The following is a 25253-nucleotide window of genomic DNA, read 5'->3' as shown; positions in this document are numbered from 1 at the left end:
AGCCTCTTCGGTTGGAGTGCGCATTGCCAGGGTCAGCTGGCACAAGGCAGGTGGTTGTGCGCGGAAGCGGCCCAAAACATCAATTGGCTGGAGCTGAGAGCTGCCAGACTCACTCTGAGACGGTTTTGGACCCAGCTACGGGGCCACCACGTGCTTCTGCTTACAGACAATATCGCCACGGAAGCGCACGTGAACAGGCAGGGTGGCACCCACTCCAGGAGACTCATGGCAGAAGCAGAGGCCTTGGGTCGTTGGGCAGAGCTCCACTTAGCGTCGCTGAGGGCAGATCACATCTCCGGCACCAGCAACGTAAGTGCGGATTGGCTGAGTCGTCAGACACTCAACAGCTCGGAGTGGAGGCTGTATCCGGACCTGTTCGACCAGATTGTGAGGCGGTTCAGCCTTCCACAAGTCGACCTGTTTGCGACAGCAACGAACACTCACCAGCAGAGATTCTTCTCACGGTACCGGTCAAATCAATCGGAGGGGACGGACGCCCTGAGGTCCAAGTGGCCTCCGGGGCTATTGTACGCGTTTCCGCCTCTACCTCTTATTCCGCAGGTGATCTCCAAACTCCTGAGGGAGGGGGCGGAACTCATCCTGGTGGCTCCGTATTGGCCCAGGAGATCTTGGTTCGCGGATCTGACCGACCTCTCCGTGGACAGACCATGGAGGATTCCCCCAGAGACGGTGGTTCTGACCCAGGGAGCCATAGTTCATCCAGAGCCCCAGTGGCTTCAGCTAGCCGTTTGGCGGGGCAGCTCCTGAGGGATTTGCGCCTCTCGGACAAGGTCATTCAGACGATTCAGGCTTCCAGACAACCGGCCACGACTCGCATTTATGAAGCGACTTGGTCTGCATTTTCAGAATGGTGCGAGCAGCGGAACATTGTTGGCGTTGAGGCATCCGTGCCTCAGTTACTGGACTTTCTCCAGGCCGGATTAGACAAAGATTTGGCACCGGCAACTCTTCGGAGACAGGTCGCGGAGGCCTTGTCTACCATTCTGGCGAATTGAGCTTCCTTGACGGTCAAGACTTCGTTTTTAAAACTGACCCTAGGGAGGCAAAAGGGGCGTGACCAGGTGAAAAAATCAACTCAGTCCTTGGGCAGATAGGCTGTGTTAACCCTTCCTTGGACTCTCCCGCAGCGCCCCGAGAACGACCGTTCAGGTAAGACAACGGTCATTCTCCTGCTTGAGCAGGGGGCTGGACTAGAAGACCTCCAAGGTCCCTTCCAGCTCTGTTCTGTTCTATTACTCTATTCTATTCTATTCTATTCTATTCTAGGCAAATGGAAGCTCGAGTGGTGAGCTGCCTAGTCTTGTTCCTTTCCAACTGCAAAGCACAATGGTGGGCACTGATTTCCCACTTAACTATTGCATCATTTTTTGGCAGAATTTCCAGTCCCTGTGAGGGTCATTCAGTGAGGACCACCTGTACTTACAAGTCACACTAATTTTGGATACTTTGGCATCAGTTGTATAACATAAAGACACATTGAAACGGATGGCTTGGATAATGCAGGTGGTCTTCTGCCTAGAACCTTCCTTTGCCACGTTCTCCTGCCTGAATTAGCCAAATCCTGGTCTTATTCTACTAGGAGGCCAGCAAGGTTCCCCCTCAGGCTTCCCCAGAGGAAGCCAGTGGGGCAGCCTTCTGGACCAAAGGGGGCCCTGGACAGAAGCTGGAACTGCCCGTTGCCATCTGCCTAAAAGAGAGGGAGGGAGGGAGATGTAGCCTTGGGTGGGGGCTGTTTTTTGCACATCCACCTCAGGGAGCTGCAGGACCCCCTGAGGACGCCGAGCAGCCCAGGGGGGCTGGTAGCCAATGGGGTGTCCCAGCCTCTTGGCATCATCTGTGAACGATCAAAAGAAGAGATCAGTTTTGATGGCAACCTTGGATAACCTTTTTTGACCAATCTGGCTGCACCTCCGTTTATGTCTTCCAGAGTCAAATCCAGTCCTGAGATTTGGTTGGGAACCTTGTTTTGGGAGCCTTCAGCCCCTCACACCCCTCCTTCAGCAGGAGGGCAGCTCTTCAGATGTGCCCGGTTGCCAAGATGGTGGAGTCCTCAGGCAGCAGCTGTAAGCAAAGCACACACACGCACACCCTTGGCTGGGCACCTGCCGGAGAGTGGGGAGCCCTCTCCTCTCCCCCTGAACCTCTGACCCCTTTCTGCAGCCAGTCGAGTGGGGCAGAGGAAGAGGCCGCACCAGCAGTCCCCGCCTGCTGAAGAAGAGATGAAGAAGGAGCAAGGGGCTCCCCTCGGAGCAGGGCAGGCAAGGGGACGCAGGCTCTGGGGCCTCCTCCGGAGGGGCTTCCGCCGGGCGGTGGAAAAGGTATATTCCTCAGAGGGTCTGCCTTCTGGACAGCCCCCTCAGCAGGGGAGAGAAGCAGCCCAGCCCTTTCTCTGCAGCTTCGTAGACTCCCCCACCCATCCTCCCCTGCCCTGCCCCTGGGATTCTGTGGGCTGGTAGAGGAAAAATTAAGAGGTGCTTAAAAGCATCACAAGAATTGAAGGAAATTTTAATTTTGTGAAAGTAATATATAAAATTGGTAGAAAAAAGGCATTGAATTGGCACAGAAACAATCTGATAAAAGGATCACCTCTGCCGAGATGGGCAGCATACAAGTTTAAGGACTAAAAAAGGCAGAGATGAGCGAATGGGTCAGGAGAAGCCGCCCCTGCCTGCCCCCATCGTCCCCGGCCAGGAGGAGGAAGAGCGGCATCCAGAATCAGGTGCCCATGGCAGTGCTGGGGAGGATGGGTGGGGGAGTCAGAGCAAGGAAAGGGCCCCTCTGACCCAGAGTGTGCCGCAGTCCAGGAGCCCCGGGGTAATACCAGGCGAAGGGAACCAGGGCCGGTCTCTGCTCAAAGCTTCAGACTCCCGAGGGAAGGTAAGTTGATGGGGGAAACAGAAACATAAGTGGCCCCTCCCCCAAAGAAAGTCTGGGAACCCTCTCACTCCTGCCAAGAGGCCGAGTCTTGCCTTTCAGTCACACACACACACACACACACACACACACACACAACCACCACCACCAGATGGCCATGGATAAGGAGACCCCCTCCAGCAGTCAGAGGAAAGCAGAAGTCTTCAAACTTGGCAACTTTAAGACTTGTGGACTTCAATTCCCAGAATTCTCCAGCCAGCTAGGAATTGAAGTCCACAAGTCCCTTCGTGGAGAGGGAGTGGCTAACAAGTCTAATAAATAAATAAATAAATAAATAAATACAAGTCTTAAAGTTGCCAGGTTTGGTGACCCCTGGAGTAAAGCCACCTTTTAAAAGGGACAAGGTCCCTGCAACACCCCCCTCCCCCCCGTGGCCTGATGTGGCCTCTTTTGACGCTTCTCAGGCTTGATGGTCAGCCTTGTGGGCAGGGCCTTTCCCATGCTTCATGCTGGCACTGCCAGGGAGCAGATGGTGCAGAGAGGAAGAGGGTTGGGAACTCAGGACAGGGTCCTGGCTGGCGCTGGTCAGCCCTGCCACAAGGTCCCCAGCCAGCCACAACCTCGCAAAGAGCCGGCCCCTCCGGGCAGACCCCCCCCAGCCACAGGCTTTTCTTCCCGGGTCAGATGAAGAACGAGGAGATGAAGACCCTCCACCTGAGCCATGGGCTGCAGCACCAGTGCCGCATCACTCTGCCCAGCCCTGTACGCCACGTGACCCACGACCTGCAGAGAAGGGCCTTCGTGGTACTGGACGCAGCCAACACGTTGCACCTATTGACGGAGGACGGCTGCTGCAGGGAGAGCGTGAAGGGCCTGGCCCCCATGACGGGCATCCTCTATGCCTCCCACGTCGACCAGTTTGTGGCTTGGTTCACGGGAGGATTGCAGGTCCTGGACTCCAACTTTCAGCTGCTCTCACAGATGCCCTCCGCCTTGCCCATCCGCTGTGGCATCTACAGCAAGCAGCTCAACAGGATCGTGACTGCCGGAGACGGGAACCTGACTCTCTGGAGCTTCCGTTACGGCTCCCGCAGCCTCCAGTGCCGAGCCAGCGTGAGCACCGGCCTGGGGCCCACTGACCTCTTTGTCCGCCTCGCCCTGGACACCGGCAGCCTCAGCGAACCCCACCGCTGCTTTGCCTCTTGTGCCACTGGTGTGGCCACCTTTGACATCTCCAGGGGGAAACTCCTGGCCTTCAGGACGAAGCTCCATAGCAGGTGAGGTTGCCATGGCTGGGGAGGGGCCCCTGTGGCCCCACGTCTTGGTTCAGTGCTCTCTGGTCCAGTGCTTCTCGAAATCTCCAGGAGGCCAGGACAGAACGGGGGTCCAAAGGTACCATTCCCCTCTTGCCCTTTGCCAGGTCCCCAGCATCCCTCAGTTGGGGGAGGGATGAAGGAGAGATCTGGGCAGTGCCCCATCTGAGGCTGCTGTGTACGTGAAGAAGGGGGAGGCAGTATTATGGTGCAGGGCTGGCCTCGGGCTTGGGCCAGGCCTGGTGGCTCCAACTAGGTGTGAACAAGGCGCCCTCCTGCTCAGAGATGGGGGGGGGCTCAATTCCAGGTGCCCCCGTGTCTCTTTGCAGAGAGATCACAGACCTTGCCTATTGCGAAGCCATTGGCTGCGTCATCACAGCCTCACGGGACACCACCATCAAGGTGTGGAACAAGGAGTGGCACATTCAGATCGTCTTTGTGGGGCATACCGGTGAGTTCGGCTGCCCAAATGCCCGTCGGTTGAGCAGGAGGAGGAGAAGCTTCCCCATCCCTGCCCTTCCTTCCTGCCCTCTTGTGGACAAGGAGGATGAGGTGGGCACAAGGCTTGCCCCTTTCCAAAGAGCTACATGGCTGCTGGAAGTTCAACAGGCGAAGCTTCCATCCACCTGAAAGCGCCTGGTGGGAGAGCTGAGCCTCTTGTCTGCTGAGCCCACAGTTGGTTCTCCCCCAGGGCTTCTGAGCAGTCACCCCCCCCCTCAAACTCTGGGAAAGGCCTGCAGCTTCTTCTTCTTCTTCCTCGTGCTGCCTCCCCTCCTCCCTTCTGCCTGCAGCTCCAGTCATCGCTGTGAGCATCTACCCCCGCCGCCCCCTCATCTTCTCTGCCTCCCAAGATGGGACCATCCGCACCTGGAACCTTAACACCATTGACCAGGTAGACCAGGTCCACGTCTCGGAGCCCGTGGAGTCCCTGGACACCCACACCAGTTCTCACGTCTTCTCCATCTCGGGCTGCACCCTCAACCTCTGGAAAATCAACCAGCTCTACTCGCTCTACACCTCGCTGGGCTCACCCGTCAGGCGGCTCAGCTGCATCGACCTGAGCCTTCTGGGCAACTTCCCTGTCCGCATCCTCTGCCTCTGCCAGGACTCCACGGTGCAGCTGCTGGAGGCCCAGAGTGGCGCCCCCGTGTCTGTCCTCTCCTTGGACCAGTACTCTCCGGCTCGGGACGTGGCCTACTGCTTGCCCCGGGAGACGCTCTTCGTGCTGCTGGAGCAGGGCCAGGTGCTGCGCGTCAACGCTGCCACCAGACCCATGACGGTGAAGCGGTCCTTCAGCAGCAGCCTCTGGGACTCCAAGCCCTGCTGCATCCTGCTCTACAGCCACGTGGTGGAAGCGGAGAAGGTGCAGGCCACGTGGCTGGAAGTGACCCAGAACCAAGGCTACCGGAGGAAGTGGCAAAAATCCACCATCAACATGCAGGACAGAAACAGGTAGGCGACCTCCAGGAGCACCGGCTCTCGCTCCCTGCGCTCCAGCCCACAGATGCTGCCCAGCCTACTCATGTATCCTGTAGAGTCCCCTGGGGGGTGTGTGTGTGTTCCAGCCATTGCCTGGGGGGGAGGGGCTGCCTCTGAATTTCAGGGAGAGGCACCTGCCCTGGAGCCCTTGGCTGAGGAGACGCACCCTGAAAGGCCAGTTTCGGGAGGCATTGAGAGGGCAAAAAGGCTCAGGCAAAATGCCTTCTGCCACGGGTCTGAGTTGGGGGCACCTTTGTGTTTCTCCCCACCAGATTTCTGCCAATTCTGGGGCACAAAAATGGTTCCCTGAGCGTCATAGATTGGTTCTCGGGCCGAGTGCAGTACACGGCGGAGGCGCATAACCCTGAGCGGGTGACAGCACTGGCTGAGTACACCACACAGATATGCGTCTTGTCAGCAGGTGAGTCTCCAGGTGCCAGGGGGGAATGAGAGGCTTCAGGGCCTCCCAGCCTCTCCTGGAATGGCCTAGAGAGGCCGGCCTCCGGGGGTAGAGTGGAAGGCAGCCTTGCACAGCTCCCTCCGGAATTCTTCCGTCTTTGGGGACTGGGAGGGAGCAATCCAGGAAGGCCAGCTGGATCCCCAGGTCTGCCAGCATCCCTACTGAGGTCGCCAACTGCCAGCATCAGAAGCTGCCGCTTCTCACAGGCTGCCCACAGTTTGGTGCCAGTTGACCGGCAACCCTGGCAGGAAGCCGTGGGCAGCATCGCCAGGAGGCTCCCTGTGGAAGGGCTTCCCCCAGCCCTGTGCTGAGCTGCCCTCCCAAGAAGGCAGCTTTTCCACTGGGGTGGGGCTGCCTTCCTCTCTGGGGAGAAGCTGCGCCTTGGGGTGATTGGCCCAGGGAAAAGGCTTGTTGCTTCTGCCGCCCCACGGTGTCCCCCTCTCCCCCAGGAGCCCTCCTCTTTCTCCCCTGCTTCTGGGGTAGCAGAATCTCAGAGGTCCCTCCCTCCTTCCTAGGGGCTCCACACCTGGGGGTTGCAGCCATAGCACAAGGTCTCTTGCTTGAGCAGGGGTTGGACTAGAAGACCTCCAAGGTCCCTTCCAGCTGTGTTATTCCCACACTGGGGAGCAGCATGTCAGAGCCTTTGCTCTCCCTGCCCAATTGTTTGAAGCTGCTCTTTTTTTCAGGGTGTTACAATAATACTTGGAGATTCTTGGTGCTTCTTCTCTGTAAAAATCCCAATTAAACCTCCCCCCGCCCTGGTTTTGGGGGAAGGCATCCCACTCTAGAGCCCTTCCACTTCCCATGAAAGAAGAGGGACTCCATGGGCAGAGGAAGAGTTGCAACGTGGAGCAGAGAGGACAGGTGGGGGGAGGGGGTGTAGCCAACCTAAACCTTCTGAACATGAACAGAATTGGCTCTTCCTCTCTCTCCCCTCCCCCCCTTGAATCCCAGCAAACCTTCCTGGCTTCCCCCCTGCACACCTGGCCTTTGGGTCCGAATCCGGTCATCTGGACTGCCTCATGCTGCTCCTCTCAGGCCCATTTTTGTACTCCACCCACCTTCATCCGTTGCCCATTCGCTCTTGACCCACTCCCCCCCCCGTACCACTTTCACCATTTCACCACCTCATTCCCTCTGCAGCAACTTCCTTCCCCGCCTTTCCTTCCCTAACCAAGCGGCGCCCTTGCCCAGAACAGGAGCTGACCTAACGGTGAAGATGTGGCGCCTCTTCCCCTACACGGAGGAGAGCCTCCTCCTCCTCCTGTGCATCTCCTGCGCCTCCCCTGCGTGGCACATGTGCTTCCTGGGAGAGACGCTGGCGGTAGCCTTCCAGGACCCCGAAACAGTCACTTATAGCATCGTCCACTACAATCTGATGGAGCAGACGCGCTCTGAGCACGGACCGGAGGATGACGCTCAGGATGACATCACCGGTGGGTGAGAGGGGGGCTGATGGGGACCAGGGGAGGCAGAAGACGCTGTTCCACCAGGACTGGGCGGGTCTCAGCTTCACCTCCCCCCCCCCTCGCTGTGTGTCCCCTCTCCTCTTCCCAGGACTCTGCTGCTGCCCAAACCTCCAGCTCTTTGCCTCGTCCAGCCGGGATGGGTCGGTGAAGATCTGGGACCACAAGAACAGGCTGATCCGGTGAGGGTCGGGGTGGAGGGGGGGCCGAGGGCCTGGTCCCGAGGGCAGCCAGCATGTGAGTCCAGAGTGTGGGTGCAGCTTGCCCCCTAACCCTGCAGCAGCAAAGGGGAGCGGCTGTGCCCAAGCCTCCCCCCTCAAGTCTGGTCCAGTGCAGTGCTGAGCTCCTGGACCCTGCTTGCCTCCCCCCCCCCAGTGGCCCCATTCTGGGAGGTCATCCAGCTGGGCTCCAGGCAGCCAGTGAGTGGGGCTGCTCTCCAAATGCTGCCTCTGCTTGGCCTGCTGCCATCCAGCCTGCCTGCCATAGAGAGGGGATTTTACACCGTAGAGAGGCTGCTTCTGTGATTCCTGGGGACTCTCTTTCAGCAGAGGGGGTGGGGTGGGGTCTTGCACATTCTGTGGGCTTTCCTCCTCTGTCTCCCATTTGGGGGTCCAGGGCCCCAACCCTCCCTGCCTTCCCTGCAGGCACCTGAAGCTGAACACCATCCCAGAGAGCCTGGCCTTCGCCAACCACAAGGGGGACCTGCTGGTGGGCCTGGAGCAGCACCTGTACCTCATCCCCCACACCCAGTACCTGCCCAGCTACTACCAGATGCAGGTGGGTCCAGAGGGCCCCCCTGCTGGTCACCCGAAGGCTCGGGGCTGTGGGCCTGCCTCTCTGCATCCCCTCCTCCTCCTCCTCCTCCTCTTGCAGCTGCTGTTGGCAAAGTTCCTGGAGCCCCTCCAGGATGTCTCACTGCCCATGAGCCCCTCCAGCTTTGAGGCCCTGGTGCAAGAGAACGACCGCCGCTTGAGGCAGGAGCTGCCGGTGGAGAAGTCCGAGTGAGCTCCTGGGCCTGGGCCGGGAGGGGGGCTCGGGTGGTAGCAGTCCCCCAGCACCCTTGCTGCTTTGGCCCCCGAGCATCAGACCAGAAGTCCCGGGACACTCCCCCCCCCCGACTCTGTCCCCATTGCTCCTGTGGGCTCCTCCGCCTTGGGGCGCCTTTAGGTTCTCAAAGGCCCGGTGTGTCTGCGCTGCTTTCTACGTGCGAGAGGGAGCGCCTGCGTCTGCACACGCCTTCACGCCACTCTCCACTTGGAGGCCTGCAGTTTCCAGAGACGGCCTTGCCACCTTCTCTGCAGAGCTGGCATAGAGCCACCCAGCTGGTTTGCCTCAGGGGGATCCCAGATCTGAGATGCCCGAGGGAAAAGGGGGGGGGGCGTTGAAAGGGGCAGGGTGTCTCCCCCTCGGAGGAGAGCCCAGAATAAGGGAAGGGACACAGCTGGAACTCCCCTGGAAGGAAGAGCTGCCCGGAATGGGGATGGGGAGCCTCCGGGGGGTTTGGAATTTGCTGGAGCTGCCACTTGGGTCCTCCCAGCCTTTGGGGGCGGGGTGTTTCCTGCTCTGTGGCCCCTGTGAGGAAGCCTCTCTTGCGTCAGAGCAGCTGCAGCCCTGGGAGGGGGGGGATGAGGTTGGGGGCCGTCAGGAGAAGGACCTGCTCCTCTTTCTGCAGGTCCAGCATCTTCCAGGTGCCCCTGAAGGAGTCCAGGGAGGTCAGGGAAGCCCAGCTCAAGCGAGAGGTCAGTCATGCTGCAGCTGGGGGTGGGGGGATGGCGGAGGGAGCGCAGTAGAGCAGGAGCCGCCTGGGGGCTTTGCTGCGCTTGGAGGCTGAGCCGGGGGTCTTTGCAGGGCATTGCACAGCTGGAGGAGAGGAACCGGGACCTGCAGCTGCTGCAGGAGGGGAAGCTCAGCCGGGCCAAGAAAGGGCCCCTCCCCAAAGAGATGCAGGAGGAAGCCTTCAGGCGTTACCTGGGCTTCTTCTACAAGGAGCAGCTCAACCTGCAGGTGGCGCTGCGACTGGCGGGGATGCTGGGGAGGGGTGGGAGTGCAGGGTGGGCTCTGGGCCTCAGCCTCCTGCCCCTTCTCCAGAGCACAGCCCTTCCCTTCTGTTGGTGGCCTTGCTGGGCGACACGGGGCTCCTCCACTCCTGCCACCCCCAGCCATTTCCGTGCCATGGAGCTCCTCCCATGCCCTCCCCTGCCACGGCTCTTCTGGCCAGGGGGCATGGGGAGGGGCTGTTCTGTGCAAAAGGCAGGCTGTGCACCCGGGTGAAGCCTGGCAATCTGCTGGTACTTGGCCCCCCCCCCTTGACCAGGTCTGGCAATATTAATAACGGGCAGCTTTTTCCCCTGTCAAATGGGGGGGGGGAGGTTTTCCTGAGTCCCCTGTGTTGGATTCCAGCTCAGCCCTGCCCCTCCTCCCCACAGATCCCTGAAGAGGATCCCTTTGATGCCGATGAAGTGCTGGAATCCCTGGGCCAGATGGATCCACTCTCTGCCCTCCGCGGACCCTCCATCTCCCACATGTTCCTGGGGGGCTTCACAAAGCCCCGGAGCCTCGAAATGAGCAGCTCCCTCTTTGTCGTAATGGGCCCTTTGACACTCTCTGGGGTCCCTGGTTGGAGTCGGGGGTGGGTGGGGGTGGAGCAGCCAGCCGGGAACCTGACCAGGCTGCCTCTTTTTCACCCTTGGGGGAGGTCCCCAAGGCTGAAGTTCCTTCCAGCTGCACTACCTCTGTGTCCCTCTGCACCCCATGGCTGTGGCCAGGGAGAGCCCAGGCAGGGTGTGTGCTGAGCGCCCCTCACCCTTTGCTGGGCCTGCTTACAGAGGGACCTTTCTTCCTCCCCCCCCCCCAGGATATCAGCCCCTCCCTGCGTTTCACCTCCTCTCTGGCAGTTCCTGGCTCCCTTCAGGTGAAGAGGAAGAAGGTGAGGAGAGTCTGCTTGCCCAGGTGCCAGATTGGTGGGAGGGGGGTGGTTTGGGGGGGTGCTGGGGACCTCATTCCAGAAAAGAGGGGTGATAATTAAAATGGGGTCCAGCTAATAGGATTATTTTCCAGCCCCAAATGTAATGGCGTTTCCCCTCAGCAGATTCATAATTGCAAACTGGGAAATGGCTTCTGGCAGCTGGGGGGGAGGGCTGGGGGCCTGGGTGGTTGGGGCCCCTGAAGCCCCCCACTGCAAAGGCCGGGCCCTGAAATCCCCCCACTCTGGCTTCTCTCAGGTGGAAGTCGGCGCTGCCCCCTCCTCTGCCCGGATGCAGGAGACTCCCTCCCTGGGGAGGGCTGGAGCAGCCCCCACGCAGGAAACGCCCGAGGCCCCCCGGTCCCTGTCGGTGAGAGGCGTCAGGCAAGGCTTCCAGCCCGACCGGAGAGGCCCTGCGGAGGAGGCGGCCATGGTGAGGGTCCAGGCGAGCAGCTCTGGGGAGGCTGCTCCACCGACAGAGCTGCTGTTTGCCTCCCCCGCCCTCCGGCCTTGGCTGCAAAAGGGTCCCAGCACCTGCCCCCTCCAAGACCGGGGGACTCCAGGCTGGCCCTGCTCTGCCCCCCCCCCCGTCTTCCAGGCTCCCCTTCTGGCTTTAAGGCTCCTGAAGAGCAGCGGCCAAAGGGAGTACGGACGCTCCTCCCGCTCCTCCTGGTGGGCCTGGCGCTTGGGCAGCAGACGTGCCTCTTGAGGGGAGACGGAGGAGGGGCCACAGGGTGGGGAGGTCTGGCTGTCCTGCTGAGCGGGCAAAAGGGAAACATCAGAAGGGCAGTTAGGTGGGCTTGTGCCCAGAGTCCACTAAGGCGCCTGCTTTCCCTCAGCTTGTAGAGCGCTTGAGCCCGGTCAAAACGTTGGAAGCTCTGGTCTCGGTTACCCCGGAAGCCCCCTCGTCCCCTAGCCCCACCAGGCGCTTTAAGAGCGAAAAGGTAAGGGGCCCCTGCAGCCGCCAGCCCCACCCTCGGCCCGGCTGTGTCCGCCAGGACTTTGGTTGACCCCGCAGGTGTTGGGGCTCCATGGCGGGTTTCTAGCCCAGGAGTTGGAAGAGAGCGCCAGGGGTGGAGAGGGAGGAGGGAGGAGGGCTCTGGGGCTGAGGGAAGCGGGAGGAAGGGGCTTTCAGCTCCCCCTGGCTCAGCAGCATGAAGTCACCTGCAAAGCCAGGAAATGTTGACCAAGAGATGCTCCCTTCCCCAAGGCCCAGTGGGGCAGCCTCTAAAGGAAGTCTCGGAGGGCAGAGTCTTGAGATGGCACCTGTAATTTCACCCCCTCCACTCTCTGCCACCAGGAGCCTTCTAAAATAGGGCCGGGGGTCTGGAGGTGGAGCCCTGGGAGGCCATTGCAGTGAGAAGGGGCTGTGCCCGTGCCCACCCGGCCTCTCCTGGTGTCTTTTGCGCCCAGAGCGTCCTCTTCAGGGAACTGCTGTCAGGGAAGCAGAGCCGGGCGTCCCTGGCCTCCACCTCGTGGTTGAGGAGCCCACAAGCGTCCGCCATCGTCAAGGGCTTTTTCCCAGAGAGGCCCAGCAGCCCAACGGGGTCTCTGTCGGTGAGCAAAGCCTTCGGGGGCAGCTGCCCTTCCCTTCCCCCGGCCAGCATCGGGCTGAGTCAAGGGGCACCTGTGAGGGGGAGAGGAGGCTGCGTTGCCCACCACCCACATTGGTCCTAAGCAGGGTATCCGCGGGTAGCCCCCCTCTTCTGCCCCAGCTGTCCCCTTGGTCAGCCCCTGTGCCAAGGAGCACCCTCTGCCCCATTGTGGCTTCCCTCTGGGACTCACCTTGGCAACTGCACTCACCCCATCCCACCCCCGGCCCTGCGGCGGAATAGAGCCGGATGCTGAGTTGCTCCCCCATAAAGCCAAAGAGTGGGAGGGGGCTTCTCAGCCTCCTGGCCGGAGTGGATCAGGCCCTCTGGCCCCACATTCACAGCAGCCCTTGTATTCCGGGGTTCCTGGGCTGCTGCCTCTGCTTTATTATTTATTTATTTATTTATTTATTTATTTAGATTTCTAAACCGCCCCCTCTCCCAAAAAGGGACTCGGGGCGGTGTACAGTCAGATAAAATGCAGATAAAATACATGAATAACAATATAAATAATATAAAACAATTGAATACTAAACATTTAGGTGGAGGAGATGAGACTGTACAAGAAATAAATATGCTATGAAAACCCTAAAAAACATCCCCAATTAAAATACCCAAACCCAATTAAAATATATCCCCGGGAGGCAAAACTAAGAGAGTGCCAGGCCAGCTAATTGAAACAGGTGAGTCTTTAATTTTTGACGGAAGGAGCGGAGGTCGGTGGTGGTTCTGATGTCAGGGGGGAGGTCATTCCAGAGGGTTGGACCCATCACAGAGAAGGACCTACTCCTAGGTGTCGCCCGCTGGCATTGCCTAGCGGACGGCACCAGGAGGAGTCCCTCCCTGTGTGAGCGGATTGGTCGTAGGGACGTGTGTGGTAGGATGCGATCCTGCAGATAACTAGGTCCTATGCCATGGAGCGCTTTAAAGATGGTAATCAATACCTTGAAACGCACCCGAAAGGCCACAGGTAGCCAGTGCAGCTCACGCAGGAGAGGTGTTACGTGGGAGTATCGTGTACTCCCCATGAGAATTTATGGGAACAGATGGGGGGCTGAAGGCTGTGATATCGGGGGGGGGGCATTTTCATGCCTGTGCTGCCCCCTCCCCCCCAGCTCTTTCGAGTGAGCACCGAGCTGCTCAACTCCCTGGAGAAGATTGTCCTGCTCGCAGAGGGAGGGCCCTCGTGGGTGCACGACCTTGGTGCCTGGGAGGCCCTGCCCATTCCAGGGGGAGATGAAGGGGGGCTGCCTAAATCTCCTCCTTCCTCGTCTCCAGGAGCTCAAGAGCCTTCAGCTGCCCAAAATCTCCTCCGGTTTCATCCCCAACTCCGTGGTCGTCCAGCAGCTTCACACTGCAGAACTGCCGGAGGCGGAGAAGCTGGTGAAGGTGATCGGACCCCAGAAGGTGAGCCCCTCTGGGGAGCCCGGGAGAAGTGGCGCCAGGTTGCTCTTCTTTAGAAATACTGAGGGCGGGGAATGCCTGCCCCCCCCCCAGGTTAGCTGCTGCCAGAGCATGGAGCCTGTGCCCCCAACTCAGCAGATGCCATTTCATGCCCTGGGAGGACTGGGAACAGGCGCTCAACCCCCCCCCTCCTGTTTGAAATATCACCTGGTTTGGGAAACAACCCCCCCCCCCAAGGAAGGGAGGGAGCGGGAACGCAAGGATGAAAGATGACAAGTTGTGTTGAGGTGCAGAGCCTGCAAAGCGAGGGGCCGATTTGAGCAGCGTGCAAGGGACCGGACGGCCTGACCACCAGAAGAGCCACAGCTGAACTGGCTACTGTGCAGCGTTGGAGGCTGGCCTGGGGTCTGCGCTGGTGCTACAGACCCCTCCCCCCAAGGGCGGTTCCCACTGCAGCATTTGCAGAGTTGGCTGCCCCCACCTGTACATCCATCCCCTTCTCAGCCCTTTCAGGGGGCAGAGAGCCTCTTGGAAGGCCAGGCAGCCTCGGGGTTCTGGGTAGGCAGGCCGCCTGGCTGGCTTCTCTGCCCCAAGGGGTCTGAGGACCCTCATGGGCCGGGATGGGTGGAGTATCAAAGTGCAGAAGGGAGCCGAAGGGAGTTGACCTTGATGGACTGGGCGACTTCAAGGCTTGTGGACATCAACTCCCAGAACTCCCCAGTCCAAAGTTGCCAAGGATCGCCCCCTTCCCCCCCAAAAAAAGCTGGGCAAAAGGCTGGATTGTTTTAAGCCCAGGAGGGAGGAGGATTCATGGGAGCAGCTCAGATTCCCTAGGGGAGGAGAAGGGGAGGCACCACCTGACTTGTGAGGGAGGTTCAGGGGATCCCAGCCAACGTCCACAAAGTGATGGCAGCCTTCCTCTGCTTTCCTGGTCCAGCTGCCCTGGGAGGCCCGGAAGGGAAGGGCTGCTCTGCCAGTTGCTCGTCTGCCTGTGGGCGCAGAGGGGGGGCTGGGTTTTGGGGGGCAGTGAGGGACCCCTTCCTCCCTCCCTCTGCCGGCCAGGTATCCCAGAGCTCCTCCAAGGCCAGTTTAATGTGGACGTTTGAGGAGGATGAACTGTCCGAGGAAGAACCGTGGCTGGTGGGCCGGGAGACCCCCTCCAAGTCCTGGATCAGGCCAGCCAAGGAAGACGCCCCCTCCACAAAGCAGGTGCCCCTCTCTGTCCCCCAACTGCTGGGCTCCCCTGGCTGCCATCCCAAGGTGGCTGCCTGGTGTCCGGGGCACCCAGGAGGACCCAGCGAACGCACTGGCTCTCCTCACGCGGCCATGAGTGTTTTAGACCCCCCTCCCCTCCCTCATTTCAGAGCCTGCCTGGGGTTTTCCTGACTCAGCTGGACGAGTCCCAGTACGCAGAACCACAGGAGGCTTTGCCAGCTTTTGTTCTGCCCTTTGTGGACCAAGAGTGGTTCCAGAACCTTTTCCCAGAGGTGAGGGGCCCCCTGGAGACTCAAGGACACCAAGGGAGTCCTGCTCCCACATCTTTTACTTTCCAGGGCCCCTGCCCTCCATCCTCCTCGGGGGTGGGCTAGCCTTAGGGTTGCCTTCGGTTAGTGACCTCCACTGATAGAAAAGGGGGTACGGTGGCTCAGTGGTTAAAGACAAAAGCCGCCCACGTTCAAGACCCGCATGAAGGGGTGAGCTCCTTTTACTGGCCTCACTCCTGCCCATCTAGCAGTTCGAGAGCATGCAGACGTGAGTAGATAAATAGGTACCACTGGTGGGAAGGCAGGAGCGTTGTGTGTGCCTACTGGCCATGGGGACCATGAAGCATCTTTGGACCATGCTGGCCCTTCTTGGCCAGGGGATGGAGTTGAGCCCCTCCCTCCAGAGTCAGAGACCCCCGGTAGGGAAAACCTTTGCCTTGATTGATAGGAAACTGCACCTACTGGGGCTCAACCTTGAGGTGACCCCAGTCCCAAATACTGAAGAACAAGTCACCGAGAGCCACTCAGTGCCCCAATGCAGAAGCCAGCCTGGGCACAAACAGTGGCGATCTCGGCTTGCTACACTGAAGTAGGAACCAGGCAGCCCGAGTTGGGTCCAACATGTAAGAGGGATGGTGTGGATCGGGGGGTTGGAAGAGGCCTGAGGGGTCAAAGGGTTCAGGTTCAGGGGGTGGGAAGCCCAATGCATTCTTCCCCTTATGAGTGTGGGGGTACCCCCTGCCTGTGTTTCATTAACACATTTGGGCATGGGGCCAGGTCACCTGAGGGACCCCTCCCATCTGTTCAAGTAGAAGAGCTATATTCTGGGTCCCCTCTCCAAAGGGGCTCTGTCTGGTGGGACCCAGCCAGTGGGCCTTGGTTGCAATGGACCCCTTCCTCTGGAACGTAATTCCCACCCCCGAGGTGAGCTTAGCCCCAGCTGCCTCCTCCTCCTCCTCCTGAGTGGGGCTCCCCCTCTCCGCAGGGTGTCCGCCCTGAGATGCCCTTGCAAGCCTTGGTGAGGAAGCTGCAGGAGTCGCTGGTCACCTCCGACTTCCACATCAAGACGGAAGTGCTGGGCGCCATCACCTACTTGGAGGACCAGCTGGAGGACAAGGCGAAGAGGTGGATCCAGTACACCCTCTTTGAAGTGCTGAATCAGGAGGGCAACACCCCCTCTCTGCAGGTGAGGCTGCTCTGCCACCGGGTGCTGGAGGGGCAGCCCAGGGGTGAGGAGGGGGCCTGGTGGGAGGGCCTCGGATGCCCCACTGGGGCTCCCTCTGGGATGGGAGGCATCTGGGCAGAGTCGGGGTCCACCAGAGAGCCACCCGCATCCCAGCCCCACGGGAAAGGAGGGAGGTAAAGGTGGGCCCTGCCCTGCCCCCTCCCCCCAAGAGGGCTGCCAGCTAAGGCCTCCCCCTTCCCTTCCTAGGAAAAGAGCCAGAAGCAGTTCATCCTGGCCGCCCTGCGCGTCCTCCTCGACCTGGAGAAAGACAGCCTGGACTTGATGGTGGAGCTGATGTCCTGCTACTTGTTGGCTGCTCCATACGCCCGGTGAGGGAGAACCAGGCCTGCAGGTTTCGCCTGGGAAAGTGCCCTTCCTTGGACCAGGAAGGGGGGGGGGGGAAGGAGCTGCCTTCCTGGGATGGAAGCCTCCAGGGACGGACACTGCTGGTGGGTTTCGGCCTGCACCTTCTCATGAAGGTGGCTGCTGGTTACGCCCGGTCGCTTGTACCAACCCCTGCAGTCTAGGTGGACAGGAACTACAGAGCCAGGGCCTGCGGCTGATGCTCTGCAATGCAAGGTCTGTTACCAACAAGGCCCCCCTCATTAATGAGTTGATCTCAGAGGGGGAGCTAGACCTTGCAGGGATAACGGAGACCTGGTTGGGCCACGAGGGTGGTTTACCCCTCGTGGAAATGTGCCCACCAGGTTTCCGGGCATTCCATCAGCCCCGGGCCCTGGGTAAGGGTGGTGGGGTGGTGGTGGTTATTCGGGAACGTTTAGAGCCGAGGGAGTTCACTGTCCCTCAGATACCCGGGTGTGAGTCCCTTGGTGTGAACTGGGGCCCAGGGAGGCAGTGGGGCTTGCTGATTGTATACTTGGCTCCTCGCTATGCATCAGCAGCCCTGCCCGAGCTCCTCGAGCTAATCTCAGCGACGGCAGTTGAGACTCCCAGACTTTTGGTCATGGGGGACTTCAACTTGCCGTCAACGGGAGCGGCTTCCGAGGTGGCTCGGGAGTTCATGGCTTCCATGACGGCCATGGACCTGACCCAATTAGTTCAGGGCCCCACTCACGAAGGGGGCCACACACTGGACCTCATTTTTGTATCTGAACAGTGGACGAGTGATCTGGGAATAGGGGACTTAGTCATCACGCCCCTGTCATGGTCAGATCACTCATCCCTCCGGCTGGACTTCCCTGGCGCTATCCCCCACCGCGAGGAGGCGGAACCAGACTCTACAAGCTGGTACCGCCCCAGGCACCTGATGGAATCGGACAGATTCCAGACGGAGCTTGGGCCAATACCTGTAGCCCTGTCCCGCTCCCGCTCCGAGGACCTAGTGACTGCCTGGAATAGGGCGACGACTGGGGCCTTGGACTGGGTTGCGCCTTTGCGACCTCTCCTGCAACATCGACCCACCCGGGCTCCTTGGTTCACTGAGGAGCTAAGGGTGATGAAGCGCCACAGGAGACGTCTAGAGAGCAGGTGGAGGTCCTCACGCTCCGAATCTGATCAAACACAGGTAAGAGCCTATTTGCGGACTTACCTTGTGGCAATAAGAGCGGCCAAGCGTAGATATTGTGCCGCCCTTATTGCGTCCGCGGATAAGCGCCCTGCCGCCCTGTTTCGGGTGACCCGCTCCCTTCTATCGCAAGGGACGTGCGAGACACCCTTACAGGGAAGAGCAGAGGAGTTTGGGGAATATCTCCAGGACAAAATCGATCAGATCCGGAGCGGATGGACCTCCGTCAGTGGACCAGACGAGCCGTCAACAGCGAGTCTTGAGAGACCATTCTGGGAGGAGTTTGACTCTGTTGCCCCCGAGGATTTGGACAGGTTGCGTGGACGGCTGCGGCCCACCACATGTTCAATGGACCCGTGCCCCTCCTGGCTGGTACTGGCAGCCTGGGAGGTGACACGAGGCTGGCTTCTGGGCCTGGTGAACGCCTCATTGGGTGAGGGATACTTACCAACTGCCTTGAAAGAGGCGGTGGTGAGACCCTTGCTCAAGAGACCTTCGCTCGACCCAATGGAGCTAGCTAATTACCGTCCAGTCTCCAACCTCCCCTTCTTGGCGAAGGTTGTTGAGAATGTGGTGGCGCAGCAGTTCCCACGACACCTGGATGAATCCGACTATCTAGACCCACGCCAGTCCAGCTTCCGACCCGGGCACAGCACAGAGACAGCCTTGGTCGCGTTGGTTGATGATCTCTGGAGGGCCAGAGATAGGGGTTGTTCCTCTATCCTGGTCCTATTAGACCTCTCGGCGGCTTTTGATACCATCGACCATGGTATCCTATTGCGCCGGTTGGAGGGGATGGGAGTCGGAGGCACCGTTTTGCGGTGGTTCGGCTCCTACCTCTCTGACCGGAAGCAATGTGTGTTGACAGGGGGGCAGAGGTCGTCCCTGAGGCCACTCACTTGTGGAGTGCCACAGGGGTCGGTCCTCTCGCCTCTCCTGTTCAACGCATATGTGAAGCCGCTGGGTGAGATCATCCGTGGTTTTGGGGTTGAGTACCACCTGTATGCTGATGATACTCAGCTGTACATTTCAACCCCAAACCACCCCAACGAGGCTGTCGAAGTGATGTCCCGGTGTTTGGAAGCCGTCGGGGTCTGGATGGGGGACAACAGACTGAAACTCAACCCCTCCAAGACCGAGTGGCTGTGGGTACCGGCACCTCGATTCAGTCAGCTGACACCATCGCTGGCCATAGGGGACGAACAACTGTCCCCTGTGGAGCGGGCGTGCAATTTGGGCGTCCTCCTTGATGCCCGGCTGTCAATGGAGGACCATGTGGCAGCCGTGGCAAGGGGGGCATTCCACCAGGTTCGCCTGGTGCGCCAATTGCGCCCCCTACTGGACCGGAGTGCCCTGCGCACGGTCACTCATGCGCTGGTGACGTCTCGCCTGGACTACTGCAATGCCCTCTACATGGGGCTTCCCTTGGGACGCATCCGGAGACTGCAGTTAGTTCAGAACGCAGCCGCGCTGGTTATCATGGGGAGTACACGTTACTCCCACGTAACACCTCTCCTGCGCGAGCTGCACTGGCTACCTGTGGCCTTTCGGGTGCGTTTCAAGGTATTGATTACCATCTTTAAAGCGCTCCATGGCATAGGACCTAGTTATCTGCAGGATCGCATCCTACCACACACGTCCCTGCGACCTATCCGCTCACACAGGGAGGGACTCCTTCTGGTGCCGTCCGCTAGGCAATGCCAGCGGGCGACACCTAGGAGTAGGTCCTTCTCTGTGATGGGCCCAACCCTCTAGAATGACCTCCCCCCTGATATTCGAACTACCACCGACCTCCGTTCCTTCCGTCAAAAATTAAAGACTCACCTATTTCAATCAGCTGGCCTGGCACTCTCTTAGTTTTACCTCCTGGGGATATATTTTAATTGGGTTTGGGTATTTTAATTGGGGATGTTTTTAGGGTTTTTATGGTATATTTATTTCTTGTACAGCCTTATCTCCTCCACCCAAATGTATTTAACTGTTTTATATTATTGTATTTTTATCTGCATTTGACTGTACACCGCCCCGAGTCCCTTTTTGGGAGAGGGGGCGGTTTAGAAATCCAAGAAATAAAATAAATAAATAAATAAATGAGGGAAGGCTGGACCCTCTGGGAGCTCAGGCTGAAGGCGGGTAGCCATTACGGGCTGGTGACAAGCCACTGTGCCAGCTCCGAGGCATGCCGCTTCCCGACTGTGTGGCACATGGAGCCTGGCATTCAGGATGGTTGTGGCCGAGTCCTCTCCAAGGTGCAGGGGAGACTGATGCCCTTGTCCTGGTGGACCCCCTTGGCTGCTGCCCCGGGGCTGGCTGGCTTCTCTGCAGGAGCCCTGGGCAGAAGAACCTCCAGGGGGCAGATCCCGGCAGTTGTCCAGGGCTGCCTTGGAAGCCCCTCTCCTGCTGCGGCTCCTGTGGTGGCCTTGTGCCCAGGGTGATGCCCGTCTGCTTTGGAGTGCCACACGATTGCCTTTGTGGCAGGAGGCTGGGGCAGTGGGGCCCTCCCTCCCTCCCTGCGTGTTTTGGGGCTGTGCTGCTGCTATGAAGCTCTGGCTAAGGCAGGCTCCCCTCCCCTCCCTCCCCCCTCCAGGGCCGTCTTCAAGGACATGTTCCAGGAGTTGGGGCTTCAGGACCCCCACAACTTTTTCTTCAAGGAGATGAACTCCTGGATGGTGGAGATGGACGACCCCAAAGAGGCCGTCCGGAAACGCAGCCGCGAGTGGCTGGAGGAGAAGATCAGGATTTTCAAGGTGCTCTTTGGATGCCACCCCCAGCCCCCACCTTTGCCACCCTTTCCCAGCAAAGAGCCAGTCCGGCTGCTGCTGCTCCTGCAGGCTCTGAAGGCTTCGGGGCCCAGAGAGGCCTGAGTGGTGCAGCTCCGACCTCCCCCCCCCCTGGGTGGCCTGGGGGGGGGGGGACCGTGCCTGCTGTAGGGTTGCAGGCAAGGGGTGGGTTTTTCTCCTGCCACTTGGGGATCCGGATACGGAGCAGTCGGAGCCTCTTTTCCCCTTAGTTTCCCCTTAGGGAAGGGCCTGGGGAGAGAAGTGGGCCACCTGGGTCAGCCCTCCCGACTCCCCAAGGGACTCCCTCCAAGGGGACGCTTCCGCTCAGCAGGAGGGCCGTGGCTGGGATCCTTGTGAAGGGGGAGGGGGCAGCGGGGGGGCCGGGGCTGGTGGCCGGCAGGAGCGCTCCTCAGGCCTGTCACTTCTGAGGGTGTGGGTGTTCCCTTTGATGTGGCTCAGGCGTAGCTTTCCTTTCCCCAGGAACACAGAGCTCGCCAGTGGGAAGAAGAGGCCGTCTCTGGGAAGCAGCTTTTCCTGGACACCAGCCACAAGGTGGGCTGTAGCTCAGACCCCCCAGCCCTGCCCAGTGGGTGCAGCTTGGCTCCCTCGTCTGGCTGAGGAGGCCTCTCTGGGTCTCCCCCTTGTTGGTCAGCCTCAGGCCATGCCAAGGGCACCAAGGAAGAGACTGGGGAAAACAGTCCACATCCACACAGAGAGATCCTTCCGTTGGCACTTATGTACTACCACTTAGGAAGCTCTCAAAGGGGGGGAGGGGGGCCTTCCGGACTGGCCGACTACCGGCGGTTGTGCTCTTTAGATCCAGGAAAGGAAGAGGCTGGAGAAGAGCCACAAAAAACCCAGGAAGCAGGCTGGAAAGCTGCCCAAGGCTGCCCACAAGGTAAGGCTGGGCCTTCCCTCCAGACAGGGGCAGGGGGCCCGGGGGGGCCTTTCTGGGGAAGCCAGCAAGGAAGGTTGCAAAGGGCCATGACGGGATTGTGGGCAGCTTGGCAACCGGTGCAAACGCACACAGATTTATGCACACATAGATTAACGTCCTGCGATCGAGGGATGTTGGGACGGCCAGGACTCCGAGAACCGTTGATGGCTGCCACCCTGCCCTGACTTGCAATGGTCCTTGACTTGGTGGGTCAGAGGGAGGGGACTCCCTGTACGCACCATTTGTCATTGGATGGACCATGTGCCATTAAAGGGTCCTTAGACCTTCTCTGTGTGAAGCCTAAGCCAAGTTCTCCCAACGGCGTCTGGGCCACCACAACAGAGGCCGCTGCTCTCCCAGCTGTCCAGGGTGGTGGCCCTACCTCACCTAAGGGGGGGGCCTCCTTTACTCCGCCTCTCCGATTGGCTGTCAGGAGGGGGGGGAAGGATGGGCTCTCACTGCCTTGTCTCCCTATCTGGACTCAGGAAGAGACGGAAAGCGAGGAGGAATGGCGGGAGAGGCACAGCTGGGAAGAGCACCAGAAGGTGAGGCTTCCTCCAGCCCACAAGGTCCTCCAGTCATGGTGCATGGCCCAGCATGGGGGGGGGGGCTTGGGCAGGCTGGGTGTGTCCCATGCTTTGAGGGGGAAGGGGGGGCTGCTAGGGACCCTTCCTGGGTGCATCCTTGTGGGAACAGCTGGAGGCCCCCTTGAAGCCTCCTTTTCCAAAGCAGGAGCTTTCGGGATCGTGACCCCTTGAACCTGGAGAGGAAGTGACCCACGGTTTGAGGGGGCTAGATGAGCCCCCCCGCCATTCTAAGGGGCAAAACACACTGCCACTTTTACTGTATTTGCTGTGCAATAACCATCAACCAATAAAGGAGAAGGTTCGTAGCTGAGGGCTGAAATGAGGAGTCCTTGGTGCTCTCTGAGCTTGGTCATTTTCTTGCAGACGTTTCATTATCCAACTGATGGTGTTACCTAGTTGGGTCATGAAACGTCTGCAAGAAAAAGACCAAGCTCAGAGAGCACCAAGGACTCCTGATGACCACAAAACTATGCCCTCCATGTTCTTTCTGCACAGTCACACCACACTGCTATAGCCCCCTCAAACCTTGGGTCACTTCCTATCTGGACTACTGTGATGCACTCGACATTGGGCCGCCCTTGAGGAGTATTTGGAAGTTCCACTACTAGGTCCAGGGTGCAGCAGTCCACCCAGCTCTCGTGTCTCCTGCTTTGGCCTGAGTGGCCGTTGTGACTGAAGGCCCAAGCAAAGCAAAGCAAGGCAGTGGAGCTGACTCCGCTTGGGCCCTGCTGACCCGAGTCTCTTGCCTCCTTCAGCCCGTTCGCCCTATTGATGCCATCCAACATTTTGCGGAACAGCAGCTGGAGAGAGAACGGAAGGAGCCGAAAGAGGCTGTCCTTCTGAGAGCAGTTTCCCCCAGGGACACCGTCTTGGCCTTGCCCCCTCCTCAAAAGCAAGTTGCAGGATCTGAGCAACTGCGGCCCAGGTGCCCGCTTGAGGGCCTGGGAAAGCCGATGCTGCTGGTGGGAGGGGAGGCTCTGCCTCTGCAGGGCTTCCGGGCTGGTGGGAGTTTTGAGGCACCAGCTTAGGGGAACTGGAGCCCCCCACCCCACCCCGGTTGCTCTGCCAGCCAAGTGAGCTACGATTTGCCTTCTGCAAATCATCTTCCCCTTGGGACCCTGAAGGCTCACCAGGCGTGAAGCTGGCAGCCCCTGGGCTCGGTGGATTTCCCCTGAGGAAATGGGCGAGAAAGCCCTGCAGGTCTAATCCACCTTCAGGCTGCCCTGGGTGGGTTCCGAAGGCGGTGAAGGACGGCTGGAGTCGGGTGAAAGGAAAGCCAAGTCCCAGAGGGGCAGATTGGTCTGCTGCTGAAGGGAAGGTGGGCACAGGGCCCACTCTGGAAGGCTGCAGCCCCTCTCAGCTGCACAGGAAGAACTGCGGCCCATGGATACGGGGCAGCCTTCTGGGGTCTGGCTCATAAATGGATCCCGTGGCGGCATCTGGCCAGCCTCGGTGAGGGGAGGAGAGTCCATTGGGCCTTCTCCGGCCTCCTCGGTTGGTGGACTCCACTGCGCTGGGTTTGTAGGAGTTCCTGCTTTTCTCCGACAGGACCAAGGCAATCCTGCGCCTGGGAGAGACCAACGCCATGCTGAGGACAAGAATTTCTGAGCGTGAGTGTTGGGGCTGCTCCATTGCTCTAGCGGGGCCCCTCCTTGCCTCCTCCTGGCGGGTGAGATGGCTGCAAAGTGCTTGGCACCCTCCTGGGCACCTCCTGGCCAAGCCTGGTGCTGCCGTGGCTGCTGCACTCTGTGCCAGGGCCACCTCATGTCGGCCGGACAGCCAAAGGACAGCAGCCGGTGGCTTCCTCTGGCCTTCTGACCAGGCCACAGGTGGGCTGGGCAGCTGCTCAGGGAGGGGAGTCAGTGTCTCCTTCGGCAGAAGGTCCAGGAGTCTTTTCTCCTCCATTGGGCAAGAACCGCCCTGTCGGGGCTGAGCCAGCCTTAGAGCGGTCAGCCACTCTTCTGGGTTCTTCTGGGTCGCCTCTGGTTCATCCTCATGGTGGCCCCAGGTAGGAGCCCGTCTCCGGCCTGGGCTGAAGCTCCTTCCCTCCTCCGCTGTGTCCTTCCTCCTTTGCAGGCTTCTACTTTCCCTTCATCCTCCCCCGCTTCCTCATGAAAGGCTTCGTCCCCTTCGTGAAGCTTCCGCTGCCAAAGGTCACCTTGCAGCCCTTCCCGTCCCTCTCCAAGGGGCCGCCGAGCTCTTTCCCTGCTGGGCAGCAGCTGGTGCACAAGTATTTCATCCCAAAGCTTTCCTACGCCGACAGCTACCCCTGAAGGCCGGGCTGGCTGGCGGAGGCCCAGGCGGAGCGGAGGGGCTTCCGGGGCGGGAGTCGGACGGGCCCCTGGCTGAAGAGCCTGGCACCAGCACACATGGCCCCACCAGGGAGTCCCCAGAGGTGTTTTCTTCTCTTGACTCAAACTGAAGAAGAACCTGGTTTCTGATGCCCGATCAGAGGGAGGGAGGGAGGGAGGGGCACCAATAAAGCCGAAAGCCTGCCAGTGGAGCCTCTGTCTTCACAGGGAAACGATTTGCTCAGCCGCTCCTGGGCTCCCCTGCAGGGGCGAGGGGGCTGGGGGCGATTGAAGCAGGGAAGCCTGGGGGGGGGGCAGAGGCAGGGGTGCCGTACGAGCAGGGCACTTGGGCCGCTCCTTCCCAGCCTCACGGGGGGGGGGGGATGGAGAAAGGAGGCGGCGGCTGCAGCCCCAAAGCCCCCTCCAGCTCCGGAAGGAGAGCGGAGGCAGAAACGGACTCCCACTCCCGGTCTGCCTGATCCCCGGCGGGAGGGCTCTGCAGCGCCGCCTCTCCTCCAAGGGCAAGCAGGGCGAGGCTCTCCGCCCAACGGGAGGCGGCAGAAGACGGCCTGGCGCCTCCGGGCAAGCTGGTGCTGGGCAGCTGCAGCGGTGGCGCAGAGGCCCCGAAGGCCCCGGGGGAAGCTGGAGGGGGAGTCCCCCCCACCGGGACCTTCGTGGGAGGCTGGGGAGGCCAGCGGTTCCCACTCTGCAAAAGCCCCGCGGGGGGCGGGGGTACCGCGCACGACCCTCGGCCGACGCCCCCTGGCGCCCAGAGCCGCCATTGCAGCCCGGGGCGGGGCGGTTCCCGCAGGCGCAGACGACGGTTTCGCTTTCGTTTCCCCCTCCCTGGCGG

The 25253-nt window shown here is 60.1% G+C and overlaps 1 protein-coding gene across 1 annotated transcript; it reads left to right on the top strand.

Moving 5' to 3' along the window:
* The first annotated feature begins 1957 nt into the window (after positions 1–1957).
* On the top strand, positions 1958–24557 carry WDR97 (WD repeat domain 97). The gene is made up of 29 exons (XM_081951629.1): positions 1958–2084; positions 2182–2339; positions 3580–4172; positions 4538–4659; positions 5000–5660; positions 5960–6108; positions 7347–7583; positions 7705–7795; positions 8258–8390; positions 8487–8614; positions 9286–9352; positions 9462–9617; positions 10040–10195; positions 10468–10539; positions 10835–11008; positions 11415–11519; positions 11989–12132; positions 13446–13574; positions 14634–14780; positions 14936–15058; positions 16041–16241; positions 16488–16609; positions 20393–20552; positions 21066–21137; positions 21403–21483; positions 22008–22067; positions 22865–23034; positions 23658–23719; positions 24186–24557. Exons 1-29 carry the CDS (start codon positions 2042–2044, stop codon positions 24380–24382), a joined length of 4713 nt encoding a protein of 1570 aa, XP_081807755.1. The 5' UTR covers positions 1958–2041; the 3' UTR covers positions 24383–24557.
* The last annotated feature ends 696 nt before the right edge of the window (positions 24558–25253 follow it).

Source organism: Natrix helvetica (genome assembly GCF_964273705.1).
Source record: "Natrix helvetica genome assembly, chromosome: 4".
NCBI classification, from domain to species: Eukaryota; Metazoa; Chordata; class Lepidosauria; order Squamata; family Natricidae; genus Natrix; species Natrix helvetica.
This window is presented reverse-complemented; position numbering and strand designations above follow the sequence as displayed.